This window comes from Hyla sarda, chromosome 2 (assembly GCF_029499605.1).
Source record: "Hyla sarda isolate aHylSar1 chromosome 2, aHylSar1.hap1, whole genome shotgun sequence".
Taxonomy (NCBI): Eukaryota; Metazoa; Chordata; class Amphibia; order Anura; family Hylidae; genus Hyla; species Hyla sarda.
This window is the reverse complement of record NC_079190.1, coordinates 158,786,974-158,811,080: the sequence shown is the minus strand read 5'-3', so window position 1 is coordinate 158,811,080 and position 24,107 is coordinate 158,786,974. Positions and strand designations below refer to the sequence as shown.

The following is a 24,107-nucleotide window of genomic DNA, read 5'->3' as shown; positions in this document are numbered from 1 at the left end:
CCTAAATCCTGACCCCATATCCCCTCCTCATATCTCGACCCCAAATCCTCTCCTCATATTCTGACCTCATATCCTGTCCTCATATTTTGTTCTTATATCTCGACCCCATATCCTGTCCTTATATCCCGACCCTATATCCTGTCCTCATATCCTGTCCCCATAGCTAATCCTTATATGCTGTATTCAGGTGTGGCTGCGTTGTGGTAAAGATATTGTAAGCTCAAAATAAAAGGGGTGTAGCTTAAAAAGTGGGCGTGTCTTTGTGAGATGGGACATGGCATGCAGGGAGGGTGTGACTTATCAGCCGGACTGATGCATTCACCAGGAGAAGCAGAGCGGAGCTTGTGGAGTAATATAGTCCTATATACTTGCATGGGACTTGAAACAAAAACCCCATCCTTCACATATGGGGGGCAGGTTAGGGGTTAATTTAACTATTATATATTTTTCTTTGACATATAAGTAACATGTGACCAAGTATTATCGAAATATCTCCAGCTGTTTGAAAGCTATGCAGTAACATATGCAGTCATGGCCATAAATGTTGGCACCCCAACAAAGAAATTGAACTATTTCTGACAGAAAAGAATTGCAGTAACACATGTTTTGCTATACACATGTTTATTCCCTTTGTGTGTATTGGAACTAAACCAAAAAAGTGAGGAAAAAAGCAAATTGGACATAATGTCACCCCAAATTTTCCCAACAGCAATTTCAAGATCTCTCCACAGGTGTTCAATGGGATTTAGATCTGGACTCATTGCTGGCAACTTTAGAATTCTTTAGTGTCTTGTTGCCATCCATTTCTGGGTGCTTTTTGACGTATGTTTGGGGTCATTGTCCTGCTGTATTGCTCGGACACAAACCCAGCTTTCTGACAATGGGCTGTACAGTGCGACCCAAAATCCGTTGGTAATCCTCAGATTTCACGATGCCTTGCACACATTCAAGGCACCCAGTACCAGATGCAGCAAAACAACCCAAAAACATCATTAAACCTCCACCATATTTTACTGTAGGCACTGTGTTCTTTTCCTTGTTAGGCCTCATTCCATTTTTGGTAAACAGTGGAATGATGTGCTTTACCAAAAATCTCTATCTTGGTCTCATCTGTCCACAAGACATTTTCCCAGAAGGATTTTGGCTTACTCAAGTTCATTTTGGCAAAATGTAGTCTTGATTTTTTTAATGTCTCCGTGACAGCAGTGGGGTCCTCCTGGGTCTCCTGCCATAGCGTTTAATTGAATTTAATTTGTCAACGGACAGTTGGCGCTGACACTGATGCTCCCTTAGCCTGCAGGACAGCTTAAATATCTTTGGAACCTTTTTGGGGCTGCTTATTCACCATTCAGACTATCTTGCGTTGACACCTTTCATCAATTTTTCTCTTCCGTCCACGCCCAGGGAGATTAGCTACAGTGCCATGGGTTGCAAACTTCTTGATAATGTTGCGCACTGTAGACAAAGGCAAATCTAGATCTCTGGAGATGGACTTGTAACCTTGAGATTGTTGATATTTTTTCACAATTTTGGTTCTCAAGTCCTCAGACAGTTCTCCTCTTTCTGTTGTCCATGCTTAGTGTGGCACACACAGACACACAACGCAAAGACTAAGTGAACTTCTCTACTTTTTATCTGCTTTCAGGTGTGATTTTTATATTGCCCACACCTGTTACTTGCCCCAGGTGAGATTAAAGGAGCATCACATGCTTGAAACAATCTTATTTTTCCACAATTTTGAAAGGGTGCCAACAATTCTGTCCAGCCCATTTTTGGAGTTTGGTGTGACATTATGTCCAATTTGCTTTTTTTCCTTCCTTTTTTGGTTTAGTTCCAGTGCACGCAAAGGGAATAAACATGTGTATAGCAAAACATGTTACTGCAATCCTTTTCTGTGAGAAATACTTACATTTCTAGAAAAATTTCAGGGGTGCAAACATTTACGGCCATGACTGTATTTCCCATTGACTTGTACAGGACTTTAAATAAAAACCCAGACTCTCGCAAATGGGGGTGGGTAAGGGTTAAATTACCTATGTTTGTTGTTGACATATAAGTAACATGTGTGCCAAGTTTCATGTTAATATCCTTAGCTGTTTGGAAGTGATGCTGAAACATACACACACACACGTTGAGTTATATATATATATATATATATATATATTTATATTACAATTTTATAGACTGTCAATGTGAATGTGACAATATATGCATACATATACACAGAAAGCAGTCACTCACTGAGTACGACTGCCCATTTGACCACATAGCCAGAATGAGCAGAAATTCCTCTTGGAACTTTTCCCACAAAACTATATATCAATGTGCTCAGCTCCAGCTGCTCTATAATATGATGCCTGCACATTGGACTGCATTCTCAAGTGACAGCTCCTCTTTAAGTTTTTAGCATGAGTTTGTCAGAGTAATACACTATAACGAAAGGCAAGTGGAAGAATTCTGAATGCTTTGAAAATGACTGCTAAAGAGGGGGCAATGTAACTCACCATACGAAGAAGACAAGAAAGGCAAAGTATTGTATTTATATCTATATTTTTCAATTACAATGATGTGTTTGTCAATAAAGGATGAATGTGCAGTATTAAAGGGGTATTCCAGGCCAAAACTTTTTTTTTTTATATATATCAACTGGCTCCGGAAAGTTAAACAGATTTGTAAATTACTTCTATTAAAAAATCTTAATCCTTCCAATAGTTATTAGTTTCTGAAGTTGAGTTGCTGTTTTCTGTCTAACTGCTTTCTGATGACTCATGTCCCGGGAGCTGTCCAGCTCCTATGGGGATATTCTCCCATCATGCACAGCTCCCGTGACGTGACATCATCATTGAGCAGTTAGACAGAAAACTTCAGAAGCTAATAACAATTGGAAGGATTAAGATTTTTTAATACAAGAAATTTACAAATCTGTTTAATTTTCCGGAGCCAGTTGATATATATAAAAAAAGGTTTTGCCTGGAATACCCTTTAAGGGATTAAAGGAGTACTCTGCTCCCTAGACATCCTATCACCAATCCAAAAGATAGAGGATAGATATTTGATTTTTGAGATAGATATTTGAATTCAGCCGCTGGAACCCCCACGATCTCTGGCTTGGCACCCCGGCATTCTGAACACTTATATTCAGAACGCTGGCTGTGCTAGGCCTTGGGCGACCGTAGTCGTCACAACCCTTCCATTTATGTCTATGGGAGGGAGCATGATGGCTGTGGTCGCTCCAAAACTGGCACGGAACAGAGTTCGCTCAATGCAGCGGATTATTGGGGTGCTGGGCTGGAGATTGTGAGGGGTCCCAGTGGCCGCCCCCCCACCACGATCAAACATCTTATCCCCTATCCTTTGAATAGAGGATAAAATGTCTAGGGTCAAAGTATCACTTCAAATAATACATTTTACCATTGACCTTCTAAAATTTTTGGCTCACATTTTTTTTCTCCTCACCTTCTAAGACCCATAACGTTTTTATTTTTCCACTAACAAAGTTGTATTAGGGCTTATCTTTTGTGGGACAAGTTGTACTTTTCATTGGCACACTTTATTTTATCATATAATATAATACTTAGCCAGAAAAATATTACATGTAGGGCAAAATTTAAAAAAATATAAACATGCGCAATTTTGTGGGGTAATAATTATTTCGGCATTCACAATAGGGTAAAACTGACATGCAGACTTTATTCTATAGGTCAGTACAATTCCAATAATACCAAACTTGGATAATTATTGTATTGCTTTATGGTTAAAATTATTTGGAAACTTGAAACATAACAAAAAAACTGTTCATTGTCCGGTTCTGACCCCTATAACCTTTTTATTTTTCCACCCACGGAGCTGTGATAGTTTATTTTTTGCGTTGTGAGCTGTAGTTTTCTGGCTTTTTGTGTAGGTGTGACTTTTTAATCACATTTTATTCAATTTTTCTGCCATGTGATGTGACCAAAAATCAGCAATTTTGAAGTTTGGATTTTTTTTTTTGAGTTAACGCCTTTATTAAACTAAACTGTACTCCCCCCCCCTCCCAGAAAACCTGGCAGTGATCATTCAGTCACATCTATAAAGCTTTCAAATACATAGGAAGGTATTTACCAAGAAAGGCTTTGTATATGCTGGTTTAAATGCACAATGATTTGCTGCACACATTTTTTTTATTTCTGTTGGGCTGACAGAGAGACCCTCTCAACCACCTTAGATATCACAGTCACAACTGATCCTGGCATCTAAGGATTTAAATGATCATAGACAAACTTTACTGGTGTCTGATCAATGGCCTAAAGTCCAAGATTTTTTTTAATGTATAGCACCTCATAAAACGTCAAATAAAAAATGATCAGAGTGTCACATGTACCCCAAAATTGTACCAATGAAAGCGTCAACTTGTCTCCAAAAAATATTTTTGCACCCCAAGGTCCCTGTAATTTTATATGATGCCAACAAAATATCCTAAACTAAAAGGATGCCCCAAAATCCACACAGCCCACCTTCATGTCTGAGGCCTGTGTGAAAGACAAGTGCATCAGAATAAATCTTGAGTTGTATTTCTTTGTCAACACCTACTGTGTTACAGAAAAAAAATGGATTAAAATGAAAAATCGACAAAAAAATCATTTTAAAATTCTGCCTCCACTTTGCTTTTATTTCTGTAAAACGCCTAAAGGGTTAATAAACTTCTTTAACGTCATTCTGACTACTTTAAGGGGTGCCATTTATAAAATGGGGTGATTTATGGGGGTATCTAACATACAGGCCCCTCAATTCTACTTCAGAACTGAACTGGTCCCTGAAAAATCAGATTTTGCTATTTTCTTGAAAATCTGGAAAATTGCTGCTAAACTTATAAACCTTCTAACATTCTAAAAAAGTAAAAAAATGTTTACCAAATTATGGGAACATAAAGTAGACATATTGTAGATGTGAATTAATCATTAATTTGGTGCTGCATGACTATTTGTCATACAAGCAGAAAATGTTAAATCTAGAAAAATGCAAATTTTTCATTTTTTTGCAAAATGTTTTTTTTTTTTTTTTTTACAAAAGCAACTAAAAATATCAATCAAAATTTACCACTAATGTAAAGTACAATATGTCATGAAAAAACAATCTCAGAATCATAAGAGAAAGTGTTCCAAAGTTATTACCAAATAAGTGGACGCATGTCAGATTTAGAAAATTTGCCTTGGTCATTAAAGGGGTATTCCAGGCAAAAACTTTTTTTATATATCAACTGGCTCCGGAAAATTTTGTAAATTACTTCTATTAAAAAATCTTAATCCTTCCAATAGTTATTAGCTTCTGAAGTTTTCTGTCTAACTCCTCAATGATGATGTCACGTCCCGGGAGCTGTGCATGATGGGAGAATATCCCCATAGGAGCTGGACAGCTCGGGACGTGAGTCATCAGAAAGCAATTAGACAGAAAACAGCAACTCAACTTCAGAAGCTAATAACTATTGTAAGGATTAAGATTTTTTAATAGAAGTCATTTACAAATCTGTTTAACTTTCCGGAGCCAGTTGATATATAAAAAAAAGTTTTGGCCTGGAATACCCCTTTAAGGTCAAAACAGGCTATTGAGTAAAGGGGTTAATCATATGGACCAACAGAATAAAGAAAATGTGTCATTTTTACCGAAAAGTGCACTGCATAGAAATGGAAGCCTACTAAAAATGTATATATTTTTTCCAATTTCCACACCACTTTTTTTTTACTATATTTTGTTTGTGAGGTCATTAGTAATGAGTGATGTCATTTCAAAGTACAATTGGTAGCACAAAAAACAAGCCCTTATATGTCTGTAGGTGGAAAACTGAAAGTGTTATGGCTATTAGAAGCCGAGGAGGAAAAAAAACGAATGTGCAAAAATAAAAACACCTGATGACCGTATGGGGTTAATGGAGAGGTGACATGACTTCACAGGAAAGTGGCATGGTTTGTGTGTGACTCTATGCAACAACATTGTGGGAAAACATTTGGAGTACAGTAAATGAACTAATAAATGGTCTAAACTGTCTGTCAGACTGTCTATTTTATATGTCTGGCCAGCTTTACAATGCCTGCTAGCTATGCGTGTGTCAGCGTGGAAGAAAAGTGGATGGGAGAGCAAGAGATAAGACCAGGTTGTCACGTTATTCTGTCCCCTTTTGTGTAACATTGCAACCTCATAAGTTTCCTTGACAAAGTGCAGACAATGCAAAACGGCCATAGGCCACAGGAAACCACACTGTTCTCCTTTATGGTTCATCTGTACTGCATGGAATTAAATAACAGACTGGAATTGGTGAGTGCTGTGAGCAACTGGTGCCAGAAAGGTAAACAGATTTGTAAATTACTTCTATTAAAAAATCTTACCGTATATACTCGAGTATAAGCCGACCCGAGTATAAGCCGAGACCCCTAATTTCAACCCAAAATCCCAGGAAAAGTTATTGACTCGAGTATAAGCCTAGGGTGGGAAATACCTCATCCCCCCCTGTCATCATCCAGACCCGTCATTAACATCCTCATCATCATCCCCTTGTCATCATCCCACACATCCCCCCTTCATCATCCCCTTATCATCCCACACATCCCCCCTTCATCATCCCCTTATCATCCCACACATCCCCCCTTCATCATCCCCTTATCATCCCGCACATCCCCCCTTCATCATCCCCTTATCATCCCGCACATCCCCCCTTCATCATCCCCTTATCATCCCACACATCCCCCCTTCATCATCCCCTTATCATCCCGCACATCCCCCCTTCATCATCCCCTTGTAATCATCCCACACCCCCCTTCATCATCCCCTTGTAATCATCCCACACCCCCCCTTCATCATCCCCACCCCCCTTCATCATCCCCACACCCCCCCCCTTCATCATCCTCTTCTCATCATTCGCCCTCAGTGGTCTTCAACCTGTGGACCTCCAGAGGTTTCAAAACTACAACTCCCAGCAAGCCCGGGCAGCCATCGGCTGTCCGGGCTTGCTGGGAGTTGTAGTTTTGAAACCTCCGGAGGTCCGCAGGTTGAAGACCACTGCGGCCTTCAACATCATCCAGCCCCCCTCTCACCCCCTTTAGTTCTGAGTACTCACCTCCGCTCGGCGCTGGTCCGGTCCTGCAGGGCTGTCCGGAGAGGAGGTGGTCCGGTGAGGAGGTGGTCCGGGCTGCTATCTTCACCGGGGGCGCCTCTTCTCCGCGCTTCCGGCCCGGAATAGAGGCGTTGCCTTGACAATGACGCAGAATTACGTTGGCAATGAACGCACCTCTGCGTCGTTGTCACGGCAACGTGACTATTCTGAGGCCGGGCCCGAAGCGCTTAGAAGAGGCCTCCCCGGTGAAGATAGCAGCCCGGAACCACTATCCCACCGGACCACCTCCTCTCCGGACAGCCCTGCAGGACCGGACCAGCGCCGAGCGGAGGTGAGTACTCAGAACTAAAGGGGGGTGAGAGGGGGCTGGATGATGTTGAAGGCCGCAGTGGTCTTCAACCTGCGGACCTCCGGAGGTTTCAAAACTACAACTCCCAGCAAGCCCGGACAGCCGATGGCTGCCCGGGCTTGCTGGGAGTTGTAGTTTTGAAACCTCTGGAGGTCCGCAGGTTGAAGACCACTGCGGGTGGGGGAGTTCACTCGAGTATAAGCCGAGGGGGGTGTTTTCAGCACGAAAAATCGTGCTGAAAAACTCGGCTTATACTCGAGTATATACGGTAATCCTTCTAGTATTTATCAGCTGTTGTATGATCCACAGGAAGTGCTTTTCTTTTTGAATTTCCTTTCTGTCTGATCGCAGTGCTTTTTGCTGACACCTCTGTCCATATCAGGAACTGTCCAGAGCAGAAGAGGTTTGCTATGGGAATTTGCTTCTACTCTGGACAGTTCCTAAAATGGACAGAGGTGTCGGTAGAGCCCTGTGGTCAGACAGAAAGGAAATTCAAAAAGAAAAGAACTTCCTGTGGAGCATATAACAGCTGATAAGTACTGGAAGGATTAAGATTTTTTAATTAACAAGAAGTCATTTACAAATCTGTTTAACTTTCTGGCACCAGTTGATTTAGAAAAAAATGTTTTCCAGTGGAGTACTCCTTTACAGTGTACCAGTCATGATGTCTGGGGGAAGGATATGTTTAAAACTCCCAGAAAATTATATAATCCAAGATTTCCTCGAGATGGCGCAATCAGAAGATGTATGCTCAGAATTCTCACTTCTATGGAAATTACGGACATACGTCTCCTGATCACGTAATTTTGGGCTGCGAGATTGCCTGGGAGTTTTAAATTACTTCTATTAAAAAATCTTAATCCTTCCAGTACTTATTAGCTGCTGAATACTACAGCGGAAATTCTTTTCTTTTTGAAACACAGAGCTGTCTGCTGACATCATGAGCACATTTTAGGAACTGTCCAGAGCAGCATATGTTTGCTATGGCGATTTTCTCCTACTCTGGACAGTTCCTAAAATCGACAGAGATGTCAGCAGAGAGCACTGTGCTCATGATGTCAGCAGACAGCTCTGTGTTTCAAACGGAAAATAATTTTTTCGTCCCACTGTTCCAAATGTTATTAAAAAAAAGCAGCTATTTTGGACATTTTTTTTTATGTTCACGCTGTTCACTGTACAGTATCATTAACATTTTATTTTAATAGATATTTACGCACGTAGCGATACCAAATATGTATATAAAACATTTTTTTTATACTTTTCGGGGTGAAATAGGGAAAATGGGACAATTTACATTTTTATTGGAGGAGGGGGTTTTTCAAAATTTTTTTACTTTAATTTTTACACTTTAATAGTCCCCATAGGGGACTATTTATAGCAATCATTCGATTGCTAATATTGTTCAGTGCTATGCACAGGACATAGCACTGATCAGTATTATAGGTCATCTTCTGCTCTGGTCTGCTCGATCTCAGACCAGAGCAGAAGACCCGTGGAAGGCAGCGGAGGCAGGTGAGAGGACCTCCGTCTGGCATTCTGGATGATCGGATCCCCGCGGCATCGCTGCAGGCAATCCAATCATCCATTTTAGTGGTAATGTGGATTTATAAGGTTATTTTCATACCATATTTGTTTTGGTCAATAATTTACCACACAGTATTCTCCTTTTTCAGTCGGAAACCTTAATAATTATGTTTTTTTATGTAAATTAGTTGCCACGCCTCTTTTATTGGGTTTTATTTGAGTTTGGTTAATTTTGTGGATTTTTATGGTGCATTACATTGCATGCTGGTGCAAGATAACACAACCCTGGGCAGACATGCTGCAAACAGCGTGCACCAATAAAAACAACAAAACCTGCTTAGTAAATGAGGGCCAATATGTGTTAACCACCTACATTGTCCTCTATTCCTTACTGATGCAGTTATCATAATGAGCACCAGAGAAAAATAAAAGCTTTACTGTGCTCTTAGATCCTCATGTACAATATCTTTGTGGAGTCTTTTCCTTCAAGTACAGGGTATTTGTGCTGCAGACCTCGAGCTCTTCCTAATTCACTTACAGGAAGTTATTATCATTGTCTGCCATGGTACAAAAGCAGTGAAGCTGGAGCCTGGTCTCATCACTTACTGTTTCTACAGGCCTGCTACCATACATTACACTTCCTCTACCTCCCCCCTCACACTGCAGAGACAGAGACTGCTTGCTTTATTCACTGCTGAGGCTGTTGTAATCACATGACTTTATTAGTTTGTAAGGTACCTCTACAGATACAGATTTTAAAGTGATCACTAGCGCTCGTATGGAGTGGGTGGAGGAAGTTCCCAGAAGGATCTGTGTTGCTGCCTGGTATATTATGGGTCCCTGTCACCCATACATAAATAAATCTAAAAAATGAATAAATACTGGCGCAACAATAATGATAAAACTTACTGTTTTTTATTATTAATTGAGAGGAACGTCTAATGTTGAACAATTAGAAGCGAAAAATATCTCCCACAGGATCACTGGGGTACAGCATATGGTAAAAGGGTCCCTGTTAAGCAAAAAAATAAATACCAATGTAAAAAAATGATAACAGAATATGAATGTGAGTATAGATGTAGAGTACAAAGTACCCAACTAATGAATTGGTGCTTAATCTGTTATAAAAATGAATGAAGGCTTCTGCGTGTAGATCATAAATGTGGCTATTTTTAGATGTGCAATCATAAAGATTTAGCTGATAGTCTTGTGCACAAGAAAAGTGAACAGCTGGAGGGTACTGTTAAATTTACAGGATCTTACCCTGTATCCCAGGGGTCCTCAAACTACGGTCCGCAGGCCACATGCGGCCCGCCGAGGACATTTATCCGGCCCGCCGCTGCCTGGGACATCCCTGTGTCCCGAAAGATGTTTTCGGGACACAGGGATGAGCTCTCGGAGACCCCGCATTTACTTTAAAAACAAAGGGGCCGCCGGGAAGGTGGCGCATGCAGGGACGTCACTGACGCCGTGCGTGTGCCCATAGCAACGGAGCGCGGAGGAGCGGGGCAGCGATGAGGACGTGCGCTGACCAGCTAGGTAAGTGTTACCAGCGGCACGTCAGCTTCGGTGCTCCGACCACCGCTCCTTCGGTCCCGGGACTTACTGCTATGTCCGGACGGGAGGAGTGGTGGTTGGAGCACTGAAGTGGGGGCAGAACACAGGCATACAGCCTCCAGCCATACACTGTATGGCTGGAGGCTGTATGTCTGTGGGGGAACATACTGCACCTAATGTGGGGGAACATACTGCACCAAATGTGGGGAGCTATAATGCACCTAATTTGGGGGATCTATACTGCACCTAATGTCGGGGAACATGCTGCACCTAATGTGGGGGAACATGCTGCACCTAATTTGGGGGATCTATACTGCACCTAATGTGGGGGTACATGCTGCACCTAATATGGGGGAACTATACTGCACCTAATGTGGGGGAACTGTACTGCACCTAATGTGGGGGAACTGTACTGCACCTAATGTGGGGAAACTATACTGCACCTAATGTGGGGGAACATGCTGCACCTAATGTGGGGAGCTATACTGCACCTAATTTGGGGGATCTATACTGCACCTAATGTGGGGGTACATGCTGCACCTAATGGGAGCTATACTGCCCCTAATGTGGGGGAACATTATACTGCACCTAATGTGGGGAGCTATACTGCACCTAATGTGGGGGAACATTATACTGCACCTAATGTGGGGGAACATTATACTGCACCTAATGTGGGGGAACATTATACTGCACCTAATGTGGGGTACTATACTGCACCTAATTTTGGGGATCTATACTACACCTAATGTGGGGGAACAAGCTGCACCTAATGTGGGGAGCTATACTGCACCTCATTTGGGGGATCTATACTGCACCTAATGTGGGGAGCTATACTGCACCTAATGTGGGGGAACATTATACTGCACCTAATGTGGGGAGCTATACTGCACCTAATTTGGGGGAGCTATACTGCACCTAATTTGGGGGAGCTATACTGCACCTAATGTGGGGGAACATGCTGCACCTAATGTGGGGAGCTATATTGCACCTAATTTGGGGGATATATACTGCACCTAATGTGGGTGAACATTATACTGCACCTAATGTGGGGGAACATTATACTGCACCTAATGTGGGGGAACATTATACTGCACCTAGTATGGGGGAACATTATACTGCACCTAATGTGGGGGAACATTATACTGCACCTAATGTGGGGAAATTGTACTGCACCTAATGTGGGGGGACTATACTGCACCTAAGGTGGGGGAACTGTACTGCACCTAATGTGGGGGAATTGTACTGCACCTAATGTAGGGAAATTGTACTGCACCTAATGTGGGGGAATTGTACTGCACCTCATGGGGGGAATTGTACTGCACCTAATGTGGGGGAATTGTACTGCACCTAATGTGGGGGAACTGTACTGCCAACCCTAATGTGTGGGAACTACAACCTAATGTGGGGGGATCTATACTGACAACCTAATGTGTGGGGGGGGGGGGGGACTGTGCTGCGTACTTAAAGTGGTAGTCCACTAATAAGATATATAAGTGTGCATAGGAATTTGTTCATGTTTTGATATCTATAGTGCGGCCCTCCAACGGTCTGAGGGACCGTGAACTGGCCCCCCGTTTAAAAAGTTTGAGGACCCCTGCTGTATCCTATAGTTCTCAAAACATGGGATTATTAGGGTACATTCCGATCCTGGTATCCGGGGCCTGGTTCTGTCCAGATGCGGTGAAGTGTCCAGATGATCACTGCTTGATGGGACGGGACGGGATACTGCCCCGGACGGTGGCGTCTCAATCGTGCCTGATCCCGCTGGAATACACGTTGGTCAGCTGGTCACCGCTAGTGACGTCACTACAGTATTGTGGATTGTCCAAAAAAAAAAACTCTGACACGTTTCAAAGACAATACGGTCTCCTTTGTCTGGGATGGGTATGAGATGGATGCTCCGCTTTTTATGCTTCTAGACCCTGAGTGACATCATTACAGATCCGCCCCGTTCAGGTAAGTAACTCCCCTTTCATATTTGTCTGCTTGTTTTGCCTTCATTTAAGTATTGTTTGGAAAAGTATATATTTTTTTTAAATGTTCCGATTGGCGGTATTATTCTTCCAGAAAGCCAAAGATTTAAAAATCCATATTAAGGCCGTGCGGAGCTCCTGTGTTAAATTCAAATATCTATTTGGCTTCTGCTCTTGACATATGAGCGATATAGTTTTAGCCTCGCCAGTGAGGTATGATTTGTTCTAAACCACAGAAAATAGATCCTTTTATTGTGGATTTATGTTTATCCCTATAGTGTCCAGACAATGGATGCCCATCATATCCTCTCCTCACATTATAGAGATGCTCAGTTATTCTTTGTGATAGTAACATTTTAGTTTGTCCAAGGTACCATTTATTGGGCACCTGATCCCATAAATCCCCCCCTTAGTCTTACAGTGAATATGACTGTTTATTGTTTTCATTATACCCCCATTCTCTATGGAAAAAATGGGCTTTGAATTATAAGTATTGCAACATGCTTTGCATCTCCGGCATGGAAAAAAAAACAACTTTTAGTTGGTGTTGGGGGGTGGGTGGAGGAGATGCGCATTATTTTAGTTTGTTTAGGTTTTATTTTTATTTTTTTTCCATGTTACCCAAATTTTGTGTTTTTCTGAAGATGAAAGAGGATTTATCCCGTATTTTTTCTCCTATTGTTTTATCATTTTTTAAGATGTCCCAATGTCTCCAAATTATTAGTGTGAAATGGTGGCTCTGATTGGAATACGTGGTTATAATTGGCAGTTCAATTTTCTCCTCTTCTTTTGTCATCCTTATTTTTGTTCTTATTTTTATTTTTGAGTAGTGCTTTTCTTTCTATTAATGCCAGCTCCTTACTAGTTTGTTCAAGTATATGTTCTTCATACCCTCTATTCACAATTTCTTTAAAATGGTTGCCTCCTATTGGTATTCTTCTATTTTTGTACAGTTTTGTTGTGCCCGGATGAATTGGCTCCGCGGAATATTTGCAAGCCAGATCGGTAAATGACAACTTGTTTTCCTAATAAAGCTATTACTGTCTGTAGGTTTTTGAAATATCTTGTTTTCTATAATATAAATATTCAAGTCTAAAAAATGTATATCAGTTTTGCTATAAGTTGCAGAAAATTCTAAAAAGAAATAATTTTTATTAATATCTTCTAAAAAAAGTTTTTTCCAAACAATACCAAAATGAAAGCAAAACAAGCAGAGAAATATGAAAGGGGAGTTACTTACCTGAACGGGGCGGAACTGTACTGAAGTCACTCAGGGTCTGGAAGCATAAAAAGCGGAGCATCCATCACATACCCATCCATGACAAAGGAGACCGTATTGTCTTTGAAACGTGTCGGAAGTATTTTGGACAATCTGCGATACCGTAGTGACGTCACTAGCGGTGACCAGCTGACCAACGTGTATTCCAGCGGGATCAGACACGGTAGAGACACCACCAGCCGGGGCAGTCTCCCATCTGGTCCCATCAAGCAGTGATCATCCGGACACTACACCGCCTCTGGACAGAACCGGACCCCAAGTACCAGGATCGGAATGTACCCCGCTAATCCCAGGTATCGAGTCGCACATACATATAGGTGTGTGCAACTAAATAAGCCTCCTACTTGCACCTTACGATATATATTTACATACAGATATCTATAAAGAACAACAAATCTAGAATTGGAAAATAAACAAAACCTCCTGTCTAGCAAGATATTCACCAGCATTTTTTTAAAAAACTATATGATACAGGGTAAGATCCTGTAATTTTCACAAAAAAGCTGTTCACTTTTCTTGTGCATGAGACTATCAGCTAAATCTATATGATTTATTTCCTACAGATGCGCACATCTAAATATAGCTACATTTATGGCTTCACTCAGCAGCCTTCATCCATTTTTATTACAGACCAAGCGGCACTTCATTAGTTGGGTACTTTGTACTCTACATCTATACTCACATTCATATTCTATTATTTTTTTACATTGGTATAAATTTTTTTTGGTTAACAGGGATCCTTTTACCATACGCTGTACCCCAGGGATCCTGTGGGATATATTTTTTGCTTCTAATTGTTCAACATTAGATGTTCCTCTCAATTAATAATAAAAATCTGTAAGTTTTATCATTATTGTTGCGCCAGTATTTATTCATTTTTTACCTCTACAGATACATTGAGGGCCTGTGAGATACTCTTAACTATATATATAAATCTTTTTCTCAGAAAGGAGGAAAAGGCTGTGGTAAGTCTACTACTCACAATTAAATAAAGTGTGTAGTGAATGAAACTAGTAAACAGCACAAATTGTTTAAATGTTATGTATACCCTAAAAGGTTTTTAAGCAGATCACTGGAGGTATGCTTTAAGTTTTGAAAAACTGTCCCTGAGGCATCAAGTTGTACCATGCTGTTTTTAGCTTTATTTTTGCACAACAGTCATATTATGAGATCATTGCCGCCAAGAGGTAAGTGTAAGTGTCATGAAACTAAACTTGCAGTGCTTGTTTTAACTGTATAGATTCATAATCTTGGCCAGAAACCTGCATCTATGTGCCTTATGGAGAGAATTAATTACACCATTGTCTACCCTTTTGGAAGGGCAAATTAGCTAACAAAGCTCGAGAAGCAATAAAAGTACAATACTCCACTCATAGAACTTGAAGATACAAGTCAACTCCCAAAAGCTGTTTAGAACCTACACCCTGTTTTAGTGAAAAACCACATAAAGAATTATAAAGAAAATTCTACAGTTCTTTTTAAATAATGTAAACTATATATATTTAAAGCAGTAGGAAAGTCTTAGTAGTGTCACAACATTTATTCTGTGATAGCCTGAGGGCTGGGGAGTAAAGAAATGATAATATTTGACCCAAATAATATATAATCTGAGACAAAGATGCAGAGATCAAAAAAGTATTTTTAGTGGCCATGCAATAAGAAATTTTGTTTCAGAAAAACAAACAAACAAAAAAAAACTGTAGCAAAGTAGCAATTTTGGTGACATAGGGGGAGATTCATCAAAACTTTTACAATGGAAAAGTCAACCAGTTTCCCATAGCAACCAATTAGATCGCTTCTTTTATTTTTGAAAAGGCCTCTGGTAAATAAAAGAAGGGATCTGATTGGTTACTATGGGCAACTGGTCAACTTTCCTCAGCACAGGTGTTGATGAATCTCCCTCATTATGTCCAGATTCTTGGTGGTTCGTCTAGTCCTCTGGTAATGTAACTTTCACATCGAATTTACATAAGCATTACTACTGTATGTGTTATCCAGTCCCCTAGGCACATCATAGTAAATATTGTGATTCTGAGGTTTACTAATGCTTTAAAATCTAAAAATAACTATTATAATGTAAAGAACTTTAACATACATACGGGGTAGCTGAAGTTATTTTGTAATGCCCCTTAGTAACACTGTCAATAATTGCAAAACATTCAAAGAAACATAAAACAGAAAGACCAAAACTTGCAAAAATGTTAACTCTGAATAAGTGCAAACTGCTTATGAATACATTTGTAAAAAAAAAAAAAAAATGTATAATAAAATAAAAATTTGATGGGGACACATTTCTAAAAAAAATTCTTCAACGAATTTTTTTTTAAATATTAGCACTCATTTAGAGTTTGGGATTTGTGAAAGAAAGCTTTAAAAGGAGCAAACCTGATTGGCTGTGGCTGTTGCGGCGAAGGGGACACTTGTTGCAGGAGTTGTTGCTGCAGAGACAGTGGCGGACGTAGCGCTGTGCATCATGGGTACTTTCAGGAGGGGAACCATGGAAGCAATGAACAGGAGGGTGTAGCATTATGGTAATAGAAGTGGTTTGGCATGGTGAATATCACATAGCAGCAAGCCATCATGGGTTAAACCAGCAGATGGCATGCAATCACAATGCAAAGCAAGGAAGCGTGGGAGAGAAATAAAAAAGGGAAAATAAGCTTATTACAGGTACAATTAAAGGAAGTTTGTAAAAATATATTATCAGCGATTCCCAGAAAAAAAAGAAGATTAAAGCCGTAGGCAGCTTAAAATTCTATATGCCAGTCTAGATTAACTAGGCTTTAGAAAATAATATATGAGCTATAGTATCTATATTTTGTGTGTGCAGTTTTCTTGTTATTTGACTAGGATGACTGCATTAGATAAAAGCTTTAGTTTTATGTACTGACCTCCAATAACAATTATTAAGGTCCTGTGGTTTTTATCTATACTATAAAAACACTGCCACACTACTACCACAGGTATATAAAATAGGGCTCTGATTTATACAATGAGAAGCAGAGTTGTGGCTACGCAATAGAATGACTTAATAGCATTGTCTTTACCTGTGTTTGCACTGTTACAAGAAAGTGTTGTGAGCTTAGATTTAATAGGTTACCTATTAAATCCACTCTCCCTCTATTGTGGTCGTGCTGCCTGCTATAAGTATGTGAACACTATGTATACTGCTAGCTAACCCGCAAAAGGTTTCTGGGAAACTCTGATGAAATATTCTAAACATAGCAAAAAGGAGAAAAAAAGCACAACACTATGACATGTTAAGACACAGGTGATACTACTTACATGTCAATTTTGATAAAACTCAACAGACATCATTAAGAATAATAAACAAACGCACATTTTTGTTCTTAACACAATATGTGAGAGGTAAAATTATAAAGCCACAGAGCAATAGAACACATATGACATATTATAGGTAATTATTACAGATTGAATATTCTAAGTATTGAGTACTACAATAACACATAATAGCTGGATATATAACATTTTAGAAAACATTGAGAACCACAAAAGGAAAACTTGAGTAGCAAAAAAGTAGATAGTAACCTACCAATACTGGTAGCTGGTGTCATGCACAAAACTGACCCTGCACGGCATGCAACGAAAGTTGGAAAAATGAATAAAGGGAAAGAAACAGGTTAGGAACATAGAGTTAACATTTGGAGCTTTAGATCAGTAGCAGTTAGTGCAAACGTCATTGACTGAGGCCATTCATGGTTTCACACCTAGCACCATGGAAGAAGCAAATACAACATCTTCCATTATGTCTCTTTACCACTGAATAATCTTGCTGATTTTTTTAAAGCCCTTAGCTACATCCTAGTTGGTACTTATCTTTATTGTTTTTATGGGGTATAGTTTATTTTTTTTCCTTTTTACTAAGGTCTATGCAATCTACCCAGGATTTAATTGGCCAATATGCGGTTGGTGGCCAGAATATCTTAGGTTCACTAAAGCAACAGATCATAATAGAAGATACCTGTTCTCTTTTATTAGGATCTGTTATGATTTTTGCTTCTATATGACAGAAATGATCAGACTATTTAGGGTTTGTAGTTTGTTAGTATCAGTTTGGGTCCCTTACAAAACAAAAGCCAAGATTCTAGAGGGAATCGAGCCACCAAAATGTTTACTGTTTACACACAGCTAAGGGCCTATTCACACTACTGAATTTGTATGTGTATAATGGGTGCTGCAAAATGGAAAGTCCCCATTGAAGGCAATGCATTCATTGTGGATTTCTGCCAGGGCCCGGAATCTAAACTTTTTGCAGCAAAAATTCTATAATGTGCACAGTGCAGGAAAATATTGGAGCTGGATTTATTAGCTCAAAAATTCTGTAGTCTGAATGGACCCTTACAGACAAGGTAGAATGTCTGCACAGCAGTCCAGACCCCAGGGAAGTAGGGGGAATGCTTTCCAATGAACCTGCAGACATTCATGAGTGATGCTTTATTTCACACAGGTACATGGTGCTCTATCTCCAGAGAAATAGTAGATGTATAGTCCACAAATATAGAAAAAGTTAATTACACTCACCTGTGCTCATATGAAAAGATTTGCCATTACAATCAGTGAAAGCTGTTTCACCCTACGAGTTTCTGTAGCCCTTAAGAAGTCCTTAGCATTAAAGGGGTATTCCAGGAAAAAACTTTTTTTTTTAATCAACTGGCTCCGGAAAGTTAAACAGATTTGTAAATTACTTCTATTAAAAAATCTTAATCCTTCCAATAGTTATTAGCTTCTGAAGTTTTCTGTCTAACTGCTCAATGATGATGTCACGTCCCGGGAGCTGTGCATGATGGGAAAATATCCCCATAGTAGCTGCACAGCTCCTGGGACGTGAGTTATCAGAAAGCAGCAGAAAACAGCGACTCAACTTCAGAAGCTAATAATTATTGGAAGGATTAAGATTTTTTTATTAGAAGTAATTTACAAATCTGTTTAACTTTCCGGAGCCAGTTGATATATAAAAAAAAGTTTTGGCCTGGAATACTCCTTTAAACAGCTGTCACTGATTGTATCGTACGAACATGCCGGCAGCGTTAGCCTGTCTGCCCATAAGTATGGATTTTGTGCAAAGAAGATTTTTGCACATGAACACGGGTGAGTTCCATCTACATTTTCTACATTTGTGAATGGACCCTAACAAAACAAATGAGGTGACAAAGATGTCTTCTGTCTTTGTTAAAAACAATCTTGAAATAGCTTGCAAAATCTGAATGGATAATGCCATAATCTCTTTATAGTGTTTCCCTTTATTTTATTTTATTTTTTATAAAGGCATCTACATTGCTTCATAAGGTCATTTTATGGTGAATAAATAAATTTTTTATCACAGTTCTCCCTTATAACAAAACATATTTTTTCTATTTTATTCCTGTTGAAACTGCAAAAAATGACTTGGTTGTGTGATGTAGTTTACGAACACAACTACAAGTCTAATACTGCTGCTATTTGTCCGGCTAATATCCTACAAATATGTTTTTGCAGGATACAGTTAGAATTGTAGTTTTTTGTGAAAACTGATGAATGGCCTCAAAGTGAAGGGCAGCACATTGAAAATACACCACATTCACAGAGGAGCTGCTAAGACATTCTTTAAATAAACAGCTGCAAGGGAAACAAATTCCAGCTAGCTAAAACGCCATGGCATAGCAAATCAGTCCCAGAACAGAGAACTATGCATGTCAGTAATGTGTAAGAGTTCAAGTAAAGCAAATTCCTATATCCTATGAGATAAGAAATGAGTCGGCTTGGTGATTGGTGTATTGATTTGGAAAGGTGCAGATTAGTAGTGTGAATATGATAAAGTAGTTATGTATATAGAAAGTAGGGATCGACCGATATCGATTTTTTTAGGGCCGATACCGATAATCTGTAGCCGATAATTTCAGTCCGATAGCCGATAATTTATACCGATATTCCGGTATAAGTTATTGGCTTTTTCTCCACCCCCCCCCCCCCATCCCCAAAGAAGTCGCTGCAGATCATTGATTTAAAGCGGGCACTTAAAATCAATGAACTGCAGCGGCTTTTGCTGAGCCAGAGACCGCCACCACCACCTGCTTCTCTCCCCCTGCCACAGACTCCCCCAATCCCCCCACCGCAGGCCGACCCCACCGCTGCTGCCCCATTGCCTCCCCCTTCCCCGGTTTTATAATTACCTGTTCCCGGGGTCCGGGGCCCGTGTTACTTCTGCCTCCCGTCCTGAGCTGTCACTGTGCGCACTGACGGAGACGTCGCGTCGAGGACGTCACTCGTCATTGCGCAGCGTACATCGTAACGCAGGATGCAGCAGGAGCCAGAAGTAGCGCGGGCCCCAGACCCCGGGAACAGGTAATTATAAAACCGGAGATGGGAAAGGCAATGGGGCAGCGGCGGTGGAGGCGGCGTGCGGTGTGGTGGGGGGGCGGTGCGGGGGGCGGGGCATTATCGGCAATGTAATTGCTGATACCGATAACGTCCAAAATCGTGAATATCGGCCGATAATATTGGCCAAACCGATAATCGGTGGATCCCTAATAGAAAGCCATTAAGTATTTTGTCAAAGTACTGACTACATGATGGCGATCAGCCTTTCCAAACCAAATAGAGGAAACACTAGGCAGCTTTAGGTGTAGAAAAAAATCATTTTTCATATCAAATGTTTTCTCTTGACCCATGAATACAAGAAAACGCTATGAAAACTCTTTGAATCTATGCAAATTCAAGTTAGGAGTCATGCATGTGGCAAAGCAATGTATATGACACCTGTATAGCTGTACCTATGCATCTGTACTGTAAAGTTGTATGCTGTTGCATGGTGTAGCTGTGAAACAGACAGTAAAACTACCTTTGGTGACATAATAACCAATAATAATGCAACATTCTTTTCTATCACAAACTCAATATAACTGCATGAGAAAAACTCTGTGAGTCGCTCTGTACTCTGTTATTTGGGTATTGTATTGCTTTGTTTATGCACTGAGCAATGTTTCAGAAATGTTATTAAAAGGATCTGTTAAAAAAAAAAACTAATAAAAAAAAAAAAAGTCTACTTAGGCCTTGTTCACATTGTGGTCAGGCTCCGCTATTTGGAGCTAAGTTGGCAATGCCATCAAAACGAGCGTTTAGTGGAGAAAAAAGTGTGCATTTACAATTTTTTTTCTCCTTCTCCGGTAAACTACTGGATCCCAACGTACCCTTTCAAGTGAATATGCCCTTTGCGCTCTGACCAGTTTTAGGGTCCGTTCTGGACTCTGAACAGGACAGAGGCAAACAGCAATGTGAACTTAGCCTTAGTCTTAGGTAAGATATTTATTTAAAGGTACAGGTGTCATGCTATGAGCCTGTGCAGCACAAGCATAAAATATCTATGTGGTTATGCCCTTTGGGTCGCGGACTAGCAAGTAAATTTGTCCATGCAACAAAGTGTAAACATGCAACATGCAAGTTGTCAAATAAGACTCCATTGCTGTAGCGTCCACAGTCACGTTGTGACTTGTCAATTCGTCTTGCTCCCATTAAAACTACTAATGTAAAACAACTGCACTAAAGTCTGCTGCATAACCTTAACTCAAGGAATGAACTCAAGGCCTTACCTTCTGCTATGTTCACACACCATTTTTTGAGCCTTATGTTCAGCTTTTTTTTCTGTTTGCATCCCATGTGGTCTGTTTTTAGCCATTATTGGCTCAAAAATGGTATGTGAACATAGCTTTAGTACATTTTGCTGGTATAAGTATCAACAGAATGGGAGGAATTACAAAGGGAATCTACGATAAAATCTATGTAAATCTAAAATTGTAGCTCACTGAGAGATGATCGAAGTTACAGTAATTCGATTCATCACGAACTTCTCGGCTCGGCAGTTGCTGACTTTAGCCTGCATAAATTAGTTCAGCTTTCAGGTGCTCTGGTGGCCTGGAAAACTAGACTCTCTCCTAAGACTGAATCCACCTTTTCCAGCCCACCGAAGCACCTGAAAGCTGAACTAATTTATGCAGCCTAAAGTCAGCAACTGCCGAGCTGAGAAGTTCGTGACGAATCAAATTACTGTAACTTCGCTCATCTCTAGTGACTGGTGTAAGTGGTATATTTTATTACAGTGGGTGCGATGCACACAAATAGAATTTACATGCACTGATCCAATTTTCATCCAATGAGCATTTGTCCGGTTTATAAAATACCCAGGACTGACAATGCACATGCTTGTTTTCCTTTAGTGTCTTAAATGTAACATCAGTTTAAGGCTAAGTTTACACAATGTACAATAAGTGAAAAAACTGCAGTAAAATAGGTTTAAAATAGGTTAACAGTATTTTTTTAAATCTAATAATGTGCTATAGCTAAGTCTATGGAAAAGCAGCACCTATTGTTTTAACACCAATTGTTTTAAAACCCAATGTTTTAACAAAGTGGCAGTAATTCCAGTGTTGGAATTACTGTTTTTTTTTTGTTTTTTTTACAATATGGGTACTCACTGCCGCTTTTCTAAAGACTTTAATTGAACACTTTATTAGATAATAATACTGACAATATGTTAACCTAGCCTAAGTCATGTTTTTTTTTTAAACTTCTACTGCAGTTTTTAAGCCAAAGCCAGAAGTGGATCCAGCAGGAAGGAGAAATATACATCCTTCTTTTATATTTTCCTTTTGAATCTACTTCTGGCTTTGGTTCAAAAACGGCAGTGGTAGTTTTCCAAAAAAACTGCCAAGTGGAAAAACAGCATAATTCTGTTTTATAGCTAATACGCTATGTTTGAGACAAAGTAAAGCTCTCCATTAACCATATCAACACACTATGTTCAGTCTATATGTTTGAAAAAAATATGTAGTCTTCAGATGTGTGTATTTGTAGGCCTGTATAGTTCCAAACACTTGGCACTGAAGTCCTATACAAAAACATAGGCAAATGTTCACCTTTGAACACCATTTTGTTTTGTTCATCATTTACCCATGTGGGTAAAAATTTCTATTGTGAATACATTTTTTACATATTTTTAGTGGTTAAGAAGATTTCTAAATCCCATACAGAGACCTAGTTAATTGTTAAAATATAATCTACCTGTAGACATCTCTAGGAGAGGCTAAGGAACTTACTGCCTACTGTTCTATGAATTTAATTATCCACCAGTATGCACAAGGCTTTAAGGCTCCCCCTAGAGGTGACTAGAATTTTATTATTTAACTTTGTGTAGAGTTACATCATAATATTTATTAGATTTCAGACATAAAAACAACATAGTGGTAAAATGTGGACATTTACTTAAATTTTGGGGGGTATGCTGTTGTACTAGAAAGTGTAGACATTACCCAGCCATCCATATGCCAAACACATACTTTTCAAACATATACACTGAATGTTGTTGGCGAACACAGTGTGAACAGAGCCTGAGAAATCAATATTAAAGGAAAACATTCACCCTTTCACCCACACTAAAACCAATACACCAAATTATAGTGCAGGAGAACAGGAGACCGATGCGGGCTCTCTGACTAATATACATGCCTGCAGTCCAGCGCCCGGTCCCTCGGAAGATTCTCGTCTGTCTTCTCTGAATTGCGTGCTGGAGGCGGGCCCGCTGGCTGGATCTGAGTATTCATGGTTGCTAGTCATGTGAGTGCTCAGTAGGCACAATCACTCACGTGACCAACGACCATAAATATTCAAATCCAGCCGGCATGCAATTCAGAGAAGACAGAAGAGGATCTTCAGAGGGACCAGGCACCAGACTGCAGGTATGTATATTAGTCAGAGACCCTGCATTGGTCTCCTGTTCACCCACACTATAACCCAGTGTATTGGGTGTTTAGTGTGGGTGAAAGGGAGACCATTTTCCTTTTAACTGATAAGGCCAACTCAACTGGAAGCGTCCTATGGCTTGTTTCAGTCTTGTGGGTTTACATACTAACATAATACTGCAAATTTACACAGGTGAGAGCTGTCTCTGGTCTGTACATTATGTATGTATGTTTGTATGTATGATAGGTAGATAGATAGATATGTAAATGAAAATACTATGTAAAGGGCCTTTCAATTTCATCTGTTAGGTGCATACAGTAGACTGTTTTGGAGCAGTCACTAGAAACTAGTAACATCTCTGAGGACTTATACACAAGAGGCTCATGCCTCAGCGATTTCCCTAACATTAGCTATATGCATTGGTTGTCTACATTATGTATGTATGTTTGTATGTATGATAGATAGGTAGATAGATATAGATAGATATGTAAATGAAAATACTATGTAAAGGGGCTTTCAATTTCATCTGTTAGGTGCATGTTTCCCTAAGTGAGATGACAGACTGCATTATCCTGACTACTTCTCAGACTTTGCACAATTTGTGTAACA

At 39.9% G+C, this 24,107-nt stretch overlaps 1 protein-coding gene across 15 annotated transcripts in view; it reads right to left on the bottom strand.

The window, feature by feature from the left end:
- MBNL2 (muscleblind like splicing regulator 2) overlaps positions 1 to 24,107 on the bottom strand; it is a 125,822-nt gene that overhangs the window by 6,122 nt on the left and 95,593 nt on the right. For 4 of the 15 annotated variants that reach the window (XM_056555620.1, XM_056555609.1, XM_056555610.1 and 1 more), the window contains 3 exons: positions 17,320 to 17,355; positions 16,152 to 16,246; positions 9,867 to 9,969 (listed from right to left, as the gene is read on the bottom strand). The exons of 3 other annotated variants lie outside the window; for them this stretch is intronic. In XM_056555620.1, coding sequence (XP_056411595.1) covers positions 9,910 to 9,969; positions 16,152 to 16,246; positions 17,320 to 17,355 — 191 coding nt within the window. In that variant the 3' untranslated portion in view covers positions 9,867 to 9,909. The remainder of the gene's footprint in view (positions 1 to 9,866; positions 9,970 to 16,151; positions 16,247 to 17,319; positions 17,356 to 24,107) is intronic. 8 more of the 15 variants (XM_056555612.1, XM_056555618.1, XM_056555622.1 and 5 more) reach the window with 4 other exon arrangements.